Source organism: Muntiacus reevesi, chromosome 11 (genome assembly GCF_963930625.1).
Source record: "Muntiacus reevesi chromosome 11, mMunRee1.1, whole genome shotgun sequence".
Taxonomy (NCBI): domain Eukaryota; kingdom Metazoa; phylum Chordata; class Mammalia; order Artiodactyla; family Cervidae; genus Muntiacus; species Muntiacus reevesi.
In genome coordinates, this window is record NC_089259.1 from 19114613 (window position 1) to 19132905 (window position 18293).

Genomic DNA, 18293 nt, shown 5'->3' on the forward strand with positions numbered 1-18293 from the left:
TGTTCTTAAAGACCAGTAGGGTGGTAACGACTGGCCCACCTGCCCACGCAGAGAAAGCAGAGCCCCGCCAAGTGCCCTACCGCGGGCCGCGCGGGTGTCTTTGGCACTGACCCGGCACCGGCGGGCCGCGTGTTCAAGGACCTGACCTGGCCCATCTTGAACTCTATCACACACCTGCTGCTTCGCTGAAAGCAGACTCCTTCTGGGGGACCCAGCCTGAGCCAGGCTGCCAAGCTGAGGCCGTCAGGGCACTGTCCGCTCCCAGAGTCGCTCCCGAAGCAGCCACTGCCCTCGGGGGTTCTCTGCCTCATAGCGGTCCTCCCCCGGGGACACCGGGGGCTCCAGCGCAAAGAGCTCCGAGCCCCAGTCCGCATCTTCTCCCGAGAAGTTGAAGAGGATCTGTCTGGAGCTCCCGAGGCTGGAAGGAAGGAATGAGGCGGAGGGCTTAAGCTTGGCTTGGCCGTTCACACAGGGCAAGGATGCTCTGATTTACCCTCCTGATGGAGCCTGTCGGATGCTCCCCTTGAGCTGGGACTCATGGAGGACAGAGCTGTGTCATCGTAGGGATGTGGGGCGACCTGACCTTGGAGGGGAAGGATGGGAGATGAGGGCTGAGTCCTGGTTTAATATGTCCAGTACCCGGTCCTTTATTATGGAGGAGGGAAAAGGCCGTTTAGAAAACCCCTGAACCCATCAGAGTTGGAGGGCTCTTGTAGGAACAAAGGAAGACAGGTGGGTGAGCCAAGACAGGCGCTTCTATTGTGAGAGGTGAGCTCCCTGCAGAGTGGCCTGGGGTGGCCAGAGCAAGTGTGCACATCTCTCTCTGAAGGAGTGAGTCCCAAGGATTTGCGAGTTAGAGATGGAAACTCATCTTAGGAGAGGAGGACCTGCAGGGAAAGAGGCCAAGAGATGATGACAAGAGGGTCAGCACAGACCCGGCCAGGAAGAAGCCCTTCACCCCAGCCTGGTGATGCCTTTCTATGGCAGGACCATCTAATCGGTTCAGGGTTGGATCCCTCATGGTGCTATGCCTGCTTCAACCCCAAACTGTCATTAAAAATCTGTAGCTCACAGAGTATCAGTGACATCTGGGGGAAACAGTGAAACAAGATGGACAAAGCATGAGGGGCCAGAAAGGGAGGCAGATCCAGAGCTAAAAGGACATTTAAGGCTGGGGACACATGAACCAAGCTAGAATATAAGTGTAAGCTGTTACAAAATTTTTAACTAAGACCTCCCTCCCCCCAAATAGGGAATAATTTTTCCATGCAGGATGGGGGTTCAGGGCACCTAAGGAGCACCCCCCAAGAGTCTAGTGGACATGAGAGCATCTTGGTTATAGTCTGTGGCCCAAACACTTACTCTTGTTTGCAGGCTTTGGGCTTAAATTTCAAAGTGCTGAAGGCCCCTTCCACAGCCTTGGGCAAGTAAATGGGGTGCCTCTCGAGTCTCCTCTGCGTGCCGATGGTCCGGCGCTCCGTGCTCCTCCGGAACTGGCCGGCTGTCGTGTGCCCCGCGACGTCCTCGGAGCGCCGTCGGGGCGCCCTGAGGATCCAGTTGGAGTGCAGGCTATGCTCCCGGGAGCTGGTGGCCACTGGAAGACAGAAGCCGGGCCCGGGAAAGGGGGACTCACCATGGGGAGGAGGGGGAGCAGAAGGTCATGGAGGGGGTAGTGGGGCTGAGAACTCACAGTAAATACACGTAAAATAGCAAATGCTTAGGAAGGCCCAGCTGCGCTAGCATGCTCTCGCTTAGTCGCTCAGTCACGTCGAATCGTCTGCAACCCCATGGCCTGCAGCCTGCCAGTCTCCTCTGTCCGTGGAATTCTTCAGGCAAGAATGCTGGAATGGATTGCCATTTCCTTCTCCAGGAGATCTTCCCGACCCAGGGATCGAGCCCGGGTCTCCTGCCTTGCAGGCAGATTCTATACCGTCTGAGCCACCAGGAAGACCCAGAGAGCCGAGCAAAGGGAATGATTCAACTCTGCAATTACGGGGCAGGGAGAAAATGCTCGAGCGTGTGTCTATTAAAGATAAGCACATAGACCTGTGTTTTCTGACTTGGAAAAATGCCCTCAATGTATTGTAAATTAAGGGAAAAGAGTGGATGAAAAAAATAGGCAAGAGATCTTATTTTTGTTTAAAAGGAATAATAAAGTGAGTCTATGTTTAAACCTTTTTGAAAGAACATACACCAAAATGTTAACGGTGATTATTATCTCTGGGTGGTAGAATTACAGGCCAAATGCTTCACTTTCTTGTTTATACTTTGGTATGTTGTTTGACTCACTGATTCACAATGAACATATGTTATTCTTGTTATTAGAGAAAAACACATAAAGTCATCTCCATTAAAAAATTTTAACCCTAAAGATAACACTTATGTTCTCAATGGATGTGCGTGCTCAATCGCTTCAGTCAGGTCCAATTCTTTGCGACGCCATCGACTGTAGCCCATGAGGCTCCTCTGTCCATGGGATTTCCCAGGCAAGAATACCACAGGGCATTGCCATGCCCTCTTCTTTAGGATATCTTCCTGACCCAGGGATTGAACCTGCATCTCCGGCGAGTCTCCTGCATCGTAGGCGGATTCTATACCACTGAGCCACCAGGGGAGCCCTGAGGGCCAATCAAAGATTAAAGAAACTGACAGTTAAATACTGGATGTGGGCTCAACTCATGAATGTGGTGGAGTTATCTGCTCTCCATCAGGAGGCAGCCAGTGATACACCTTGGCGAGGAGATAAGCACCACCTTCAACCTCACCCCACCCTCTCCAACAATCCAAGCTGGGCTTGAGCAAGCACCCTGGCATTCTCCCGCCCTCCACACTCTTGCAGAGTGGTGGCCAGTGGGGGCCACAGAGGGAGCACTGGGGGGGTGGGGTAGGGTGCAGAGGCGTGACAAATGGTAAAGAGTCAGAGTCAGGTCTAGCAAACAGTGCTGTCCAGGGCCAACCTACATAATCAAATATATAGGTCAAATATAAAATATATAGGTTAAATATCATTTGTCTATTCCCTTATCCCCTTGTGGCTCAGCTGGTAAAGAATCAGCCTGCAATGCGGGAGACCTGAGTTTGATCCCTGGGTTCGGAAGATCCCCTGGAGAAGGGAAAGGCTACCCACTCCAGTATTCTGACCTGGAGAATTCCATGGACTGTATATTACATGGGGTTGCAAAGGCAGATGTAACTGAGCGACTTTCACTTTCACTCCCTTTTCTTCTTTTTTTCAATTCTGGTAACAGATAGTTAACATAAAATGTACCCTCTGAGGGATCTTGTAGTGTACATTCAGTTGAGTATACTCACATCATTGTGTGACAGGTCTCCACAACTTTTTCATCTTGCAAAACTTATACTCTGTACCCACTTAACAATTCCCCACCTCACCCCTTGCTTGAGCCGTCGCCCTACTGTTTTCCCTCACAGAGCCTTACAAATTCCACCCCACCCCAGCTGTGAAGACTGGGCCACAGAGAAAGACTCAGTCGTATTCGACTCTTTGTGACCCCCTGGACTATACCTGCGTTCATGCATGCTCAATTATGTCCAACTCTTTGCAACCCCAAGGTCTGTAGCCCACCAGGCTCCTCTATCCATGAAAGAGTTTTCCAGGCCAGAACACTGGAGTGGGTAGCCATTCCCTTCTCCAGGCGATCTTCCCCTCCCAGTGATGGAACCCAGGTCTCCTGCATTGCTGGTCGATTCTTTACCAGATGAGCCACCAGGGAAACCCAAGAATACTGGAGTGGGTAGCCTATCCCTTCTCCAGTGGATCTTCCCAACCCAGGAATCGAACCAGGGTCTCCCGCACTGCAGGCAGATTCTTAATCAGCTAGCTACCAGAGAAGCCCCACAGAGAAGGAGTTTTTGTCCAAACAGGGCGCCAAGGGTTAAAGGGGGTACCCCAGTGTGGGGGAGGCCAAAGCCAGGACCCCAAGGCTTAGAGCGAGCTCAGGGCTAGGCTCTGGCTTGCAGATGAGAGTTGCCCCTTTATCGGGGAAGTCCACTCCACAGACCCCACGCCACCCCCACCTCCCGCCCCTAGGGATGGCACTCACCATCGAAGTCCACGTCTTCATTCTGCAGGTCCACCTCCGCAGCCCGCGGCCGCTTCTCCGTATCCAGCTCTGCGATGATGGAGTCAAAGAAGGCAATGGCCTCCGCCACGTCCGCGCTGAACTGGGAGTACTTCTTGGGGGTGGGTTTCTGCTAGAGGTGAAGGGCGGGGGGAAGGGGCAGAGCTGCGTGAGCCAGCCAGCTCGGAGCGCCCTCCGCAAGGGATGCTGAAAAGGACCAAATGTTACTAAAACTAAACGTTTAAGTGACGTTGTGGGTTTGCACGCAAATTTGAAGAAGTGCCCCTGAAAGGAAGGTAGATGCTCCAGAGCCACAGTTGCTATGGTCAGTGGATTTTCCGTTATCTCAAGAGGGGCGGGGGGTGTGGGGGAGGGGTATAAAAGGGTGAGTCTATCTGCCTCTGTCTTGGTCAGGGACTGTTATCTGCGATTAGGCAAAATAATCTCTTTCTTTGGCCTGTCCCCTGCAAATAAGTCCAATTAGGAGATTGTCCAGTTCCCCAGGGCAGGTGATGAGATGCTCACAGCAGCAAAGAGGGGATGAGATATGTTGAAAATAAAACACTCCGGGAAGAGATGTCAGTAGGAAAAGTGGCCAAATTCGGATTCAGTCGTGGAATACACTGAAGACAAATTGGTATGATTGTTTTGAGGTACTTCAAAAATTTTCTCCAAAAATGCTTCTCACAAATATAAAAGGAAAAAAAAATCCACTATTTAAAGATGCTTTTTGGGAATTAGCTGGTGGTCCGGTGGTTGGGACTCTGTGATTCCACTGCAGGGGACATGGGTTAGATCCTTGGCCAGGGAACTAAGATCCTGCAAGCTGTGGCATGGCCAAAAAAAAAAAAAAAGTCCCCTAGTGATATAAAATGCATTTTTGTTGTTCAGTCACTCAGTCATGTCACACTCTTTGTGACCCCATGGACTGTAGCGTGCCAGGCTCCCCTGTCCTCCACTGTCTTCCAGAGTTTGCTCAAAAAATGTATGTATTTCACCAAAATCTTACGCGTGTATAAAGATGTCACCCATTAGTTTCCTAACATGCAAATCTGTGATTAAATCACTTTCATTTTTAATACCATCCCACTTTCAAAAGGGCTTCCCTGATAGTTCAGTTGGTAAAGAATCTGCCTGCAATGCGGGAGGTCCCGGTTCGATTCCTGGGTCAGGAAGATCCCCTGGAGAAGGGATAGGCTACCCACTCCAGTATTCTTAGGCTTCCCTTGTGGCTCAGCAAATGAAAATGAAAGTGGCAGGTGGGGGGCAGTTAAAACTCAATGACAAAGAGAATAAGAGAGAGGTCATCAGTGAGAGAGATACCCAGGAGTTCCTGGCAAATGGAAAGCAGTTGAAGAGGAGGAATTGCTGTAACAGAGCAGAGGAACTTACCTTCCAGAGAGCCACGGGGGGCGAGCATCGGGCGGCGCGCGATGCAGAATTGGAAGCACTTGAGAAGGGGGACAATTTGACCCTCAAAACCAGAAATGTTCCAGACTTGGCAGGACCAGGAACACCAAGGACTGGGATGGAAAACTAAGGGGCTGGTTGACAGGCTGCATGGACTCAGCGGGCCAGGCCACCCTCCCACAGTCAGATGACCGGAAGACTCATCTCTGGAGGCAGCTCCCTGTGTTTTCTTTTGCTAGTCCCTCTGCCTTGAACGCCTTACCTGACCAGCTCCTATCTGACCATCAGGATGTGACTGAGACAGCTCTTTCTCCCTCAGATGGTGCTAAGCACCTGTATTTTTGAGCAGGCAGAGGCTGGTACCCTAGCTACGCCTGCAGAGAATGACAATTGCTCCTTTTTCCTTATTTCCAGTCACTTTCCCCCAAGCTCCCAAAGCCCCAGGCCACCCTGCTTCTTTATCCCATATCCTGAGCCCCTTGCTTTCCTGAAGGCAGATCTGAATTTGTCCCCTTCTCCTCACTCGGCTGCCTTATGGATAAGCCTTCTCTTTGCTGCAAACCCTGGCATCTCAGCATTCGGGTTTCATGTGAATTAGGTAGACGAGCCTGGCTTGGTGACACTAAGGCTAACCTGCAAGTCCAGGTTCCCTGGGTCTTTTCAGGCCCTTTTTCAAACTCAGGCTTACATAAGAGCTACATCAACTGAAGCTCAGGGTTTAGGGCTCAGGCTAGGATCACAGAAAATCTACTTTACAAAGCGGTGGTTGGACAAAATGAGACTTCAGTCACCCACACCATTGGGTGAGAGCCAAAATAGTTCTCCCTCTCTGAACTCAATACTCTTAATTAAGTAGAAGTGGATTGCCTTCCTTCCCATTTTGACTTTTCCTGGCCCAGAATTTTTCAGCTACTTCTTTGGAAAGACTGCTACACGCCTGCTTTCTGGGGCACCTGCTCAAGCCCGAGTGTCCCAGGGCTCGTGTTCCTTCGGCCCCAGCAGCCCCAGGGCAGCAAGCTTTCTCTGAGAGCATCTGTATTGCTTTGCCAACTCCACTCAAGTTTGCCTTTCACATTCAACCTTCAGCAGCCTTAAGGTCATCATTTTCCAAGCCTCCCTGTCCAACTCCTTCACAACAAGCCTGGGTCTCAGATTACTTTCCCCAGATGAAACCCTTGCACTTTTCCAAACCAAACTCCACTGTATTTCTCACTGTAATTCCCCCAAGGCAGTGTATTTTTCTGTATTGCACATCCGCTCCCATCCTGCCTGGTCTCACCTGCCCTTTGGGTCCTTCAGCTTCTCCAATCTATTTACTTTCTCCTGGGATCTGTCAGTATTTGTCTCCAAGAAGCTTGGATGCTCCAAAACGAACATGCAGGTGTAAGCAGCAACATTTTGTCAGAGGTTAGGGCAGGTTGGATAGGTTCTAAACCTACCCAAAGCCAAGAGGACCACCACAAAACATCGAGCCGCCTCCTGCCTTCTCTTGATCGGGGCCCACCCCCCCTCACCTCCCCAGGGGCCACCTCACATGGCACCTCCTCTCTGACGCTTTCACCCTGAAGCAGAGACACGGGCACCACTTCTCTATGTTTATTTGGACAGCAACGTTGTATGAGACCCTCATAGCCGCACACCAGGCCCATGATTCTTTTTGGTTTTGAAACTTTCACTTTGTTTTGGGGTGTGGCCGATTAATAACGCTCTGATCATTTCAGGTGAACAGCAAAGGGACTCAGTCATACACACACATGTATCCCCTCCCACCCCAAACCCCCCTCCCATCCGGGCTGCCACAGAACATTGAGCAGAGAAGTTCCATGGGCTATACAGTAGGTATAGGTCCTCGTTGGTTATCCATTTTAAATATAGCATATAAATATATACACTGTGTACCTGCCTTCCCAAACTCCATATCACTTCCCCCATCCTTCCCGCCAGCAACCACACGTTTGCTCTCCAAGTCTGTGAGTCTCTTTCTGTTTTGTAAGTAAGTTCATTTGCACCATTTCCTTTTAGATACCGCATATAAGGGATGTCCTAGACAGACTCGTGATTCTCAACCTTGTCTATGAAATAGCTTTGGCGAATGACACTCACAGATAGATTGTCTTTGGATAGATACTCATTGCCATCCCTAGTGGCTCAGTTGGTAAAGAATCTGCCTGCAGTGCAGGAGACCTGGGTTTGAACCCTCGGTCGGGAAGATCCCCTGGAGAAGGAAATGGCAACCCACTCCAGGACTCCTGCCTGGAGAATCCCATGGACAGAGGAGCCGGGCTACAGTCCATGGAATCGTAAAGACTCAGACACGACTGTGCAGCTAGCTCTCTCTCTCTCATTGCCAACCACTACCTACATGACAGGCTGTAGGATACGCCCAGCTTCCAACCTTCTTGTTGTTATTCTACCAATTTCTCTTTTAACACATCAGTGTGGTTCAGGCCAGATGCTGAGATTAGGGCACTTCAGATTATGAGCTGTATCAGTGCAGATGGACTGTCTTTCCATCTGTGAATTTCAGGCATCTATTTCAGTGCCTGACACAGAGTAATCTGTTGAATGAATAAATGTATGCTATATACATGCCAACATCTAATGTTTATATTCTCCAGCAGTTTTTATGATGCTAACTTATACCTTTGGATTTAACTTGACAAATTTTGAGAACTCTGTACCCCTTATTTTCATGGAGTGTTGATAATAAAACCTTGAGCTAATAACATCTGGAAATCAAAATGTCAATGCATTGCAATGAAATTTCCAGGATCAGGTGTGGAACTGTTCTGTCTGGACAGGAGAGACCATTTTCCCTTGGCTTATTCAGCAGGGTGAAATGAAATGCAAACCAGTTTAAATTTATCCATAAGCAATGTAATGTTCTCAAAAGAAGCCCTTCAGGATAAACCTTAAAAGCTCAGATATATCCTCTTTGCTTCTGCCATCCTTGAAATGGTTATTTATGATCAAACCCAACGTTATTCTTATCCCTTTTATATCACAACACCTATGGAAATGTGTACCCATCATTGAAGAGGGATTCGTGATAAAAAGAATGGGAGCTTAAGAAACAAGAACTGTATATGGCACAAAGGAACCTATCTACAAACCACAAACAGACTCACAGACATAAAGAACAGATGCATGGTTGCCAAGGCAGAGGGAGGTGGGAAGGACTGGGAGTTTGGGATTAGCAGATGGAAACTCTTAGATATAGGATGGATAAACAACAAAGTCCTACTGCACAGCACAGGGAACTATAGTCAATATCTGGTGATAAACCATAATGGAGAATATTAAAAAGAATGTATACATGTGCATTACTGAGTCACTTTGCTATACAGCAGAAATTGGCAACATTGTATGTCAACTATACTTCAGTAAAAAAAAAAAAAAGAACTATAGATCCGACAAACAATTTGGGGAAAGGTATAATCACTGAAATTTAAATACATATGTACACATGTCCACATCCACATTTTCAATAGATAAGCTACTGGTAGACTTGTCAGAGCTGAACAACAACCCAGTAGTGATGTAGACAATACAGCTGAGAAAATCAGACCAAAAAGATAAAAACGAGGGGCAGGGTTTGTCACAAACTATCGTGTAACTAAACCTGGCAATTACCTCTTATGGCTAAGCGTTGCAATCATGTTGAAAGCATAGCTGTACCTCTTCTGTGTCTGGTATTAGAGGTTGCAGACTCACAGTCCTACAAGCTGTCTTTTTTCTCCAGCATTACCATCTGAAAGCCATCGTTTCCTTTGCTAGTACCTGGTACCTCCTCCACTCCTCCCCTTAAAGGTCACCTACGTGATCCTCTCACTTCACACAGTAAGTGAATGTTTTTTGCTCACACTTAGGAAACTCTGCAAAGCCTAACTAATAGAACTGAATTAATAGCCTCGAAGCATAGTATAAAACTCTTCACACATGATAAGTGAAATATTACAATCCATTAAGAGAAGGGATAGGTTTGTCAATAAATGGTGTTGAATCTTTGCTATCTGGGAAAAATTTCAAATAGGATTCTCACTTCCTACTATGCATAAAAATAAATTGCTGATAAGAGGGTTGGGGTTTTTATGGAACTATTAAAAAAAAAAAGGAAAGTGGCAAATATGTAACTGACCTTGAGATATACAAGGGCTTTCTAAGCATGAAATAAAGAAATATCAAAGACAAAAGCTGACATATTTAACTACATAAAAACTGGTAATATTTTTAATGATAAATAAAATTGTACTGTCAAGTAAAATTAAACTATATATAAATATGATAAAATACTTTTAACTATGTGGCAGACAATATGCTCACATTCTTGATGTGAATCCATATGGATTAAAAAAAAAATTTGCTAGAGCCAAAAATGTATAAAGACATGAATGGGCAATCCATTAATCAAGAGTACACATTGGTTTGATAAAAACAAGAGGGTCATTCTTTGCTCAAGCAATAATTAAAAAAAAGTACATAAGATAATTCTGCTTATCTATTAAATCAATAGACTTTAGAAATTAATGACACTACTTGGTGTTGATAAAATGCAATAAGAGCTTTCTAATTCACTGTTGATTAAAGCATAAATTATAAAATATTTCTGGAAAACAATATGTAGAAGAACCTTTAAAACTGAATGACTTTTAGCCTTTGACCTGTTAATCACACTAAGGAATAACTGTCCAAAAAATGCCTTTATAGACAGAGTAAGATGAATTCATTCATAATGTTTAACAATTGTTTAAAGGGTTGTGAGTTAAATTTTTGCCATTAAAACTTCAGTTTTCAAAAACAAGTTAATGATATAAAAGAACCCCAAATATAAATTATTTAAAAGTATATGGTATATGCCAAATTTAGTATATTTATACATATACATACATAAAGGTTGCCAAATTCAGGAACTAAAAAAACTTAATGGCAGTTAAATTTCAATTTTACATAAGCTATAAATTTTTGGTATTAATATATACCAAATATTATATGGACATAATTATATTTTAGAAATCCATCATTTATCAGAAATCCAAATTTAAATAGACATCCTCTATTTTATCTGGCAACACTACTATACATATCTATAACTATATAAGAAATAAATGATTGAAAGAAAATATATTTAAACATTTTAGAGTGATTATTCTGGATGATATGGTTCTAAGTTATTTCAATTTTCTTCAACTTTTCTGTTTTATAAATTTTGTTTAATGAGTAAATATAACTTAGAAAAAATGTTTACCAAAAAACAAAAATGTCCTTTTGATGATAAACTCTGATTCATTACACATGGGATGCTTTAACTATTAGAATATCATTTCATCTGAATACACCCAAATATATTCTACTCTATTAAAAACAAAAGATAATTTTCCATTCACTGAAAACCATAGACCTATTACTTTTCCAAGTCACCCATAAACCTTTCAGTTTTCTTCTTAAATTACAACTGGGGTTTCTTAGCTTATTTGTTTATTGAGTTACAGTGTACCTGGAGCTTCACTAGAAGCTGGAGATAAAAAGATAAATAAGACATGGTGACTCCATTCAAGGAGCTCGTGGCCAGTAGCAGACACAGCAAATGAACAGACAATTACAGTGCTGTGGGCTGAGTGCTAGGTGCTGGGAGCTAAGTGCTGAGTTAAGGGCCAGACCCAAAGAAGGGAGAAATCCACTGTGTTAGACTTGAGGACCTGAGAAATAGCTTCCTGGGGCAGTGCTTTCTCTGCTGTGTTAAAAGACAAGAAGTTAGCCGGGTGAGTGGAGTGTAGTGGAGAGGAAAATGGGAGGAAGAAGTGTTGTTTCTAAGCTGAGCAAGCAGCAGGTGTCTGGAAGATAGATTGGGGATATAATTACCCATCTTGTGATCTGACTGAGAGGGGCTGCAGGAATTGGATACTCTGTTATCAATCATTATTTTACTGTCTGTCATCTTCTGGGGAACTCTGCTAAGCATAATAGAAATTGTTTGCAGTTCATACTGAATGTTTACTGCCGTTTAACTCTGCCAACCAGATACAGGCCCAGTACTAGACACCTCCAGTAACTGATGCTCACAGAAAACCTGCACTTTCATACCACTGTTGCAGAAATTCCCCCCAACAGAACTGAAAAATAATTCCCAATGGTATATGGGAATCCAGGACCTGCTTTCCCATCCCATATGCCATTTATAAATGGATTATTTGTGAATTGGATTCAGATCTTTCTACCATAGAGGAGGAAAAAAATCTATTTGCTGTTGACATGTTCTTATTTCATGAACCAGGATTGAACAGCCAATGACAGAAAATTTATTCTGAAAGCTATCTATTATCAGAGCAAAACTACTTTAAACAAAAATCAATCACATTTGGCAGGCATTCTCCAGAATTCCCCTGGTTCTATTTAAATTATTCTTGTAGCAAATGAATTTCTTTAGTTGGGGGATGGGGGTGGAAAGGGGATTGGTGCTGGGAGAGGTGTACATTGAACAGCTGGTTCATTTATCCAGGCAGACATATGGGGAATCCAAGCTGCTCAGAGCTAGATGACACACAGAGATAATGACATTTCTTCTGACTGGGGTAGGTGACCAGGAACCTTAGCTTTGGACAATATTTCCTCCCAAACCTTCTGGGCAGAGTTTCCTGAGTGCATTGCAGCCAACCGCAAACTGCCTCCCTGGTAGCCCAGACACTGTGGTCCACTCAGGTCCCCTCAGTTCTCACAGAGGGATGCCGGCTGTTCACCTGTTCATTTGGCCCTAAAAACGTGGGGAGCAATCCTCAGTGAATCCTCCCAAGTGCTGACGAGCACTCCGAACAAAATCAGTGTAATCTCAAACTTTGCCTCCTCACCTCCCATCAAAACCCAAGCTCCTGGTGGTTCGGGGGTGAAGCCTACGCACTCCCAATGCAGGGGCCCCGGGTTCGCTCCCTGGTCAGGAAACCAGATCCCATGGACTGCAATTAACAGTCCACAGACCGCAACTAAAGATCCCGCAAGCTGCAATGAAGATCTGGTGCAGCCAAATAAATAAGTAAAAATAAATATTTGAAAAAGCCCAAGCTCATGGACAGTTGAAAAGGAAGGAGGTTCTCACAACATGGATGAACCTTGAAAACACTATGCTAAGAGAAAGAAGGCAGTCACAGATGGACAAGTACTGTGCCATTCCATTTATATGAGGTTAATAGGCAAATTCACAGAGACAGAAAGTAGAATACAGAAGTCGAGGGGAAAGGGAAAATGGGGAGTCACTGCTTAATGGGCCCAGACTTTGTCTCTGGGCTGATGAAAATTTTCTGGGAATGGATAGTAGTGGGCTACACAGCATTATGCTTAATGCCAGGGAACTGCACACTTAAAAATGGTTCAAATGGTAACTTTTAATTTTTTTGGTAAATTTTAATTTTTTAAAGAATTTTAAAGAGTTATATTTTAAGAAATAAAAGAGAGTTGTCAAACATTTTATAAAAACATTCTCCTAATTCCTAAATGAAGTATTTTTAGAGCCTCCATGACCTCTTAAAGGAATGTATTTTCTAGTTTCTACTAATTTACTTTCGAAAAGCATTCCAAAAATATGTTAATTAGGGCTTACTGTCTTTGGGCTGAATTATCATGGGTCTATATAAATGATCATTTGGAAAAGCTTACAGAAAGCTCTGGGGTAAAGAACTCTGATTTCTGTCTGGCAGTTAACCATTTGATATTACACAGGGTTGCACATTTTTCTTTAAAAGAAATGTCTATTATATCAAAGAAAAGCACTTAATTTCATAATTCATTGACTGTGATAGACTTCATTACCCATAATCTGAGGCCACTGAAAAGCAGTCATTTAAGGTGCTATGAAATGCCACGTTGAAAATGGTAAATACTGTGTTATGCTTATTTTACCACCCCCTCAAAAAAAAGGCCAAGCTTGAGAGAAAGTGATGTGTTATGAGGAGGAGTGAAAAGAGAGAAGGGAAATAACCCAGAGACCTCCGGCAGCTTGAAGACGGTACCATGGGAACAAGGCTGAGGCCAGTCTTGCTCCAGACCAGACCCCAAAGCAGGCTGAAGGAGAGCAGTTTGCTATCCAAAGCGCTGGGATGAGGGGGGAAATAGCGAGAAGCACAGCAGGACAGCTTTAACTTCTCATCGGCTTTTTCTCTCAGAGGGTGCATCACATCTTTAGGGGACTTTGACAGAGATTTTGGAAATCTCTGTAGAATCTCTGTGGTTCCCCCCGACCCACATGCCTCTGGCATTTGAATCCTCTGCTGGGTCCAAAAGGACCGGCAGGAGTTACACAGCCAGATCCCTGCCCGAGTCCCTCACTAGGACACATGCCTTGTGCAGCTTGGTCACCCGCAAGGGCTCTGAGAAATCGCCTCCAGAAATCTGCATCCTGGGTCACTGCCTGCCTTTCCCACAAGAATGATCACCCATGAGAATAAGAACTTTGGCTCGTTTAGCAGCATCTTGAAGAGTTCCTGACACATAGTATGTGCTCAATAAATGTGTTGTTAAGTGAAGGAAGGAAAGAAGGAATGATACATTCATTGATGAATTGTTACTAAAATATCAGTGAGGGCATATTACAAATGACATCACCCATGGTTCCCGGTATCAGATCCTCTATGAGAAAGTTTAGAATTTAAGACTGGGAAAAGTCTGGATTCCCCTAAGCAATAGGTATGGTTCTTCCTCTTAGATAGTTAGAATTTTGAAATAAGTCCTGCTCTTTTTAAGTTGTAGCTCCCAGGAAGTGCAAAGCCAAACCCAGCTGTAGGATTTGCATGTTTTCTTGAGCCGTCATGATTTTCTGTGGATGCTTTTTCTCTCCCAGCTTTCCAATGTCTGTTGGAACCTTATGCTGCTGGTATATGAATCCTCTCAGACCCTCTGTAGAATGATTAGGAAGCAAGGAAGTATTTCTGCTGAAATGATTTGAAGACACGGTACCTATTCATTATGAAGATGCTTTTATAGCTGTGCTCACACTCTCTCCCCAGCTTTCTCCCTAGTACACAAGTTGACAAAACAAACTCAATATTTCAAGGCTACAGAGACCACAGGGCTTCTCAGGCGGTGCTAGTGGTAAATAACCCACCGGCCAAAGCAAGAGACCCAAGAGATGTGGCTTCGGTCCCTGGGTCAGAAAGATCCCCTGGAGGAAGGCATGGCAACCCACTCTAGTATTCTTGCCTGGAGAATGCCAGGGACAGAGGAGCCTAGCAGACTACAGTCCAAGGGGTTGCCAAGAATCAGACATGACTGAAGCAACTTAGCACACACGCATTCACAAAGTGCCCGGAGGGAATCTAACCAGAGCTGAGAACCGCAGGACAGTCAAGCTGGAGAGGAGTCCAGAAGCTGTGGTGACCCGCTCTGTCATTGGAGGTGACCACAAAGGAGGAGGTGGCCCTGAAGGAGGGGTGTCAGGCCCCCAAATCTACACCTGGCTGGCTGCAGGATCAGTACCCATACCTGAGAGTAGGATACTTCATATGGGCCCCAACGCTGACCTACTCTGAGAGTTCAAATGGTTATTTAAACTGCTCCCACATGGGATAAAATGCAGACAGTTGAAACCAGCTGGGTGAGGCCAAGCCCTGGAGATCTGATAACAGACCAGCTGGTCAGTGTTAATGGGACTTGCAGGCCTGCAGGACACTCTGGGGAGGCAGCCAGGATGGGGTAGGAGCTGAGAGGGCAGAAAGGCCTACTCTGAACTCCTTAGAGCTCAGAAGAATGATTGATGGGGATTTGAAACAGCCTCAAACTTCAGACATTAAAAAAAAAAAAATTTAGGGAACAAAGGAACAAGTAGCAGTGAGATTTGGGTCTTAGCAAAATCTGGTCACCGAGCCTCAGCTTGTTCTTCTGTGATCCCAGGGAACTTTCGCCCCCATTCTCTTCTGGCATTATTGGAATTACCTCCAAAAAACATAATGTGTACAAACACTGTGATAAGTACAAGTGAAAGTGTTAGTCACGCAGTCACGTCTGACTCTTGCAACCCCATGGACTGTTGTACATCGAGCTCCTCTGTCCGTGGAGTTCTCCAGGCAAGAACACTGGAATGGGTAGCTATTCCCTTCTCCAGGGGATCTTCCCAACCCACGGACCGAACCCAGGTCTTCTTCATTGCAGGCAGATTCCTGACCATCTGAGCCACCAGGGAAACCATAAAATGCAGGTCCTTCCCCTCACTGATTTCCTGCTTGGTCTGCCTGGGCAGGAAGACTCCAGTGCCCAGCAAAGTTGTCGTTCAGTCTCCTGAAGTCACAGACTCTCTCTGAGGCTGTGACCCGGTCCCCTGAGTACCTGAGCACCCCACACAGACAGAGCAAATCCTCCCAATGTTCGCTTTTCACGGGGACTTTCAGATGTGATTGTAATAATAAAAGCAACAATAACTTTTTGAGAAGTGATGTGTTGAAGTGATGTGCTGTCACGGAAATGTCATAAAAGCCTTCTCTCACCCAGGAAGTGGGCAGTGAGTGACAGGCAAACTGTTGGCCTGAAGACCAAGCCCAAGCCCTCCTTGTGGGCTGCTCTGGGGATGCCAGAAACTGTCCCTCCCCCCAAGGCCTCCACGCAAAAACTCAGCATGGGACCATCTAGCCTTCCCAGGCCAGGGAGATGGCCATGGCGACTCTCTGAGGTCTTGGAGCTGGTGCCCAGAACACAGAGATTAATTGAGCTGTACTTGGATGAACCAGGGTTCCCACTCGCCTCTTGGAAAAATGCTTTTGTTCATAGTATTTCTTGGGGGCACTTCAAAGAAACTGAAAAAGTGTTAGTTGTTCAGCCATGCCTGACTGATCCCAAGGACTATAGCCCACCAGGCTCCTCTGTCCATGGGATTCTCCAGGCAAGAATACTGGAGTGGGTTGCCATTTCCTCCTCCAGGGCATCATCCCGACCCAGGGATGGAACCCGGGTCTCCTACATTGCAGGCAATTTCTTTACCATCTGAGCCACCACGGAAGCCCACGGTGGCACTTACCTTCATTTCTTTGGCGGCGGACTTCTTTACGCCCCTGGAGGATTTCGAGGAGGTGGAGGAGACGCCCGGGGCGCGGCTGGGCTTCAGGTCGTTGAGGCTGCTAAGGTACTTCTTGCGCAAGGCCAGCAGCTCCTGTAAGTACTGTAGGCAGTCCTGGGTGCGCGAGAGCATCCACGCGCGGTCCCCCTCCCGCTGCAGGCAGTACAGGCTGGTGTCCATGCTGCCGGCGCTCCGGTATTTCTTTAAGGCCTCGCTGAACTTCTCGCCGTGGTCCCCGACCACGTACACGGAGCTGCTGCGGATCAGCCTGACGGCGGGGCTGGGGCCGTGGTAGTGAGGGCTCTCCGCCACCTCTGCCTTCCTGCGCGGGCCGGAGTGAAGGATGGAGTGAAGCTTTCTGAGCATGGTGCCGGGTTTCTCTCTGGGGGTGCCTTCCAGCTGCCTGCGCGGCGCCACTTGATCTAGCTGCGGGCGCGGGAGCCAACCTGCGGGACTGCCCCCATCTGCCTTCTCGGGGCCCCCTGAGTCCCGGAATCCCAGCGAGTGTGGGCTCGGTCAGGCGGGCAACCCGGGCATCTCTCATGGGGGGAACTTTCACATCCAGTAACCGAGATGCCATAAACCACCTGAGGACTTGAGGGAGCAGTGCCCTGAGCTTTAAAAGCAAGCTCCCTGGCTGGCTTGAAGCACCCCGGGGGGCAAATACCTTCCTCGCTGTTCCATCAAAGGTTCCAGCTGGATGGGGAACGTGGGACGCCGCGTTTCCCAGCTCAGCTATTTTCTCTCCTTTCTCTTTTGCATTTCTGGATGTGGTCTCACTCGGTTTGACTGAATCTTGCTGTGGGTTTTTAGGTTTCCACCTCTGTTGAGCTGGCCCTGGTCCTGAATTCCCCGTGGCCAAAATGCCTGAAATCCTACTTTGCAAAGACAGCGCTAAGCCAAAAATAGCATGTTGCTGGAGGTAAAATCCAGTCCCCCTGAGATGCGCCTGGGTGGACTCAGCCAGGACCTTTGGCAGGAGGCTCTCAGATCCCTGATAAGCTGGTCTCTTAGTAGCATCCCAGCGACCTGGAGGTGCCTCACCCTGCGGTAAGGAGACCTCGCTGCTGTTACCGGATAGCAGTCTATTGTGGAGACAGGAGGATTCAGATATCTTACCACAACTTTCTGCACAAAAGCCTCAGAGAGCTGAGGGTGGCCACGTGTATGGGGCAAATCGCTTTCTTTAGCTTGAACACATTTTCATTTAAATAAGACTCGCTATGTATGTTTACTCAGACATGTCTGACTCTTTGCGACCCCATGGACTGTAGCCCAACAGGATCTTCTGTCCACAGAATTTTCCAGGCAAGAATACTAGAGTGGGTTGTCATTTCCTACTCCAGGAGATCTTCCCAACCCAGGGAGCGAACCACGTCTCCCGGGTCTCCTGCACGGGCAGGCAGATTCTTTACCACTAGTGCCAACAATCTCAGGGAGATTACCTCTAGAATTTTTCCCAGCCAAATGCTACATATCATTATTGTATTCATTTTTCTACACAGTCTATTTCTCTCCCAAACATCAGAGAACTGAAGCCTGAAAATCTCCAGCACAGGCATTTTGTTAAGCTAAGATGGGCATCAGAGGAAACTATGAGTCCCTGGAAATTGTAGTAAATGTTATGGGATATACACTTTAGCATGGTTTAGTTTGCTGGGGGGGAGGGGATTTTTTTTTTTCTTTTTGAGGAAGAAAATGTTCATGGCTTTACCAGATGTTCAAAGAGATCTGTGATACAAAAAAATTTTTAATGTTGATATCCTGCTCTA

The 18293-nt window shown here is 46.4% G+C and overlaps 1 protein-coding gene across 1 annotated transcript; it reads right to left on the reverse strand.

Moving 5' to 3' along the window:
• Window positions 1–243: 243 nt before the first annotated feature.
• C11H13orf42 (chromosome 11 C13orf42 homolog) lies at window positions 244–16887 on the reverse strand. Its single transcript, XM_065902221.1, has 4 exons — window positions 16483–16887; window positions 4065–4212; window positions 1363–1594; window positions 244–418 (listed from the first exon to the last, which is right to left on the reverse strand). The coding sequence occupies exons 1-4, from the start codon at window positions 16885–16887 to the stop codon at window positions 244–246; spliced, it is 960 nt and encodes a 319-aa protein (XP_065758293.1).
• Between the last annotated feature and the right edge of the window lie 1406 nt (window positions 16888–18293).

What these genes read in the sequence shown, in the direction of transcription:
- C11H13orf42 (XM_065902221.1), bottom strand. Translation starts at nt 16,887, where the DNA reads ATGCTCAGAAAGCTTCACTCCATCCTTCACTCCGGCCCGCGCAGGAAG. An exon ending in CCGCCGCCAAAGAAATGAAG is followed by an intron (nt 4,213 to 16,482) that starts GTAAGTGCCACC and finishes CACCTCTAGCAG; the next exon opens with AAACCCACCCCCAAGAAGTA. An exon ending in TGAAGACGTGGACTTCGATG is followed by an intron (nt 1,595 to 4,064) that starts GTGAGTGCCATC and finishes TCTGTCTTCCAG; the next exon opens with TGGCCACCAGCTCCCGGGAG.